Raw genomic sequence first — 446 nt, 5'->3', positions numbered from 1 at the left:
TGAGGCTCTCCTGTCCTCCCTCCCTGCTGCCCCCCCGGCCAGCCCCAGAGGGAACCACAGCTGTGCCTCTCCACCCCCCCAGGCCACGGGCTCTCCTTGCCAGCACTTTGTGTTGGTCCCCAGGCACAACAGAGAGGACTATCCTGGGGACACTGGGTACCAGAGAGCCTTGGGCTGCAGCACCGCAAGGAGGCTCATGGCTTTCCTCCCCACTGCTTGAATATGAAGCAGTTTCATCAAATACGGCCATTTGGGCTGCTTTGGGCCCTAGAAGGCCACTGCAGGCCTGGGGGAGGGCAGCCAGGCTGTGCTTCCCTTTGGGGTACCCCGAAACCCGAACGCCCACCGTCTCCTGCCCGTCAGCCACGCCGAGCGCGGCAAACCCCGCTACGGGCGCGCGAAGGGGCGTCAAACCCCGGTTAAGATAACCTTGTCAGGATGTACTA

The 446-nt window shown here is 63.2% G+C and overlaps 1 protein-coding gene across 1 annotated transcript in view; it reads right to left on the bottom strand.

Annotated features, from left to right (window-relative positions):
- PLP1 (proteolipid protein 1) overlaps positions 1-446 on the bottom strand; it is a 5,836-nt gene that overhangs the window by 2,336 nt on the left and 3,054 nt on the right. The window contains exon 4 of the mRNA XM_009997198.1: positions 430-443. Within this exon, the coding sequence (XP_009995500.1) occupies positions 430-443 (14 nt within the window). The remainder of the gene's footprint in view (positions 1-429; positions 444-446) is intronic.

This window comes from Chaetura pelagica, unplaced genomic scaffold, assembly GCF_000747805.2.
Source record: "Chaetura pelagica isolate M959 unplaced genomic scaffold, ChaPel_1.0 scaffold344, whole genome shotgun sequence".
In the NCBI taxonomy this organism is placed as follows: domain Eukaryota; kingdom Metazoa; phylum Chordata; class Aves; order Apodiformes; family Apodidae; genus Chaetura; species Chaetura pelagica.
The sequence above is the reverse complement of the archived record's forward strand: the minus strand, read 5'-3'. Positions and strand labels throughout refer to the sequence as shown.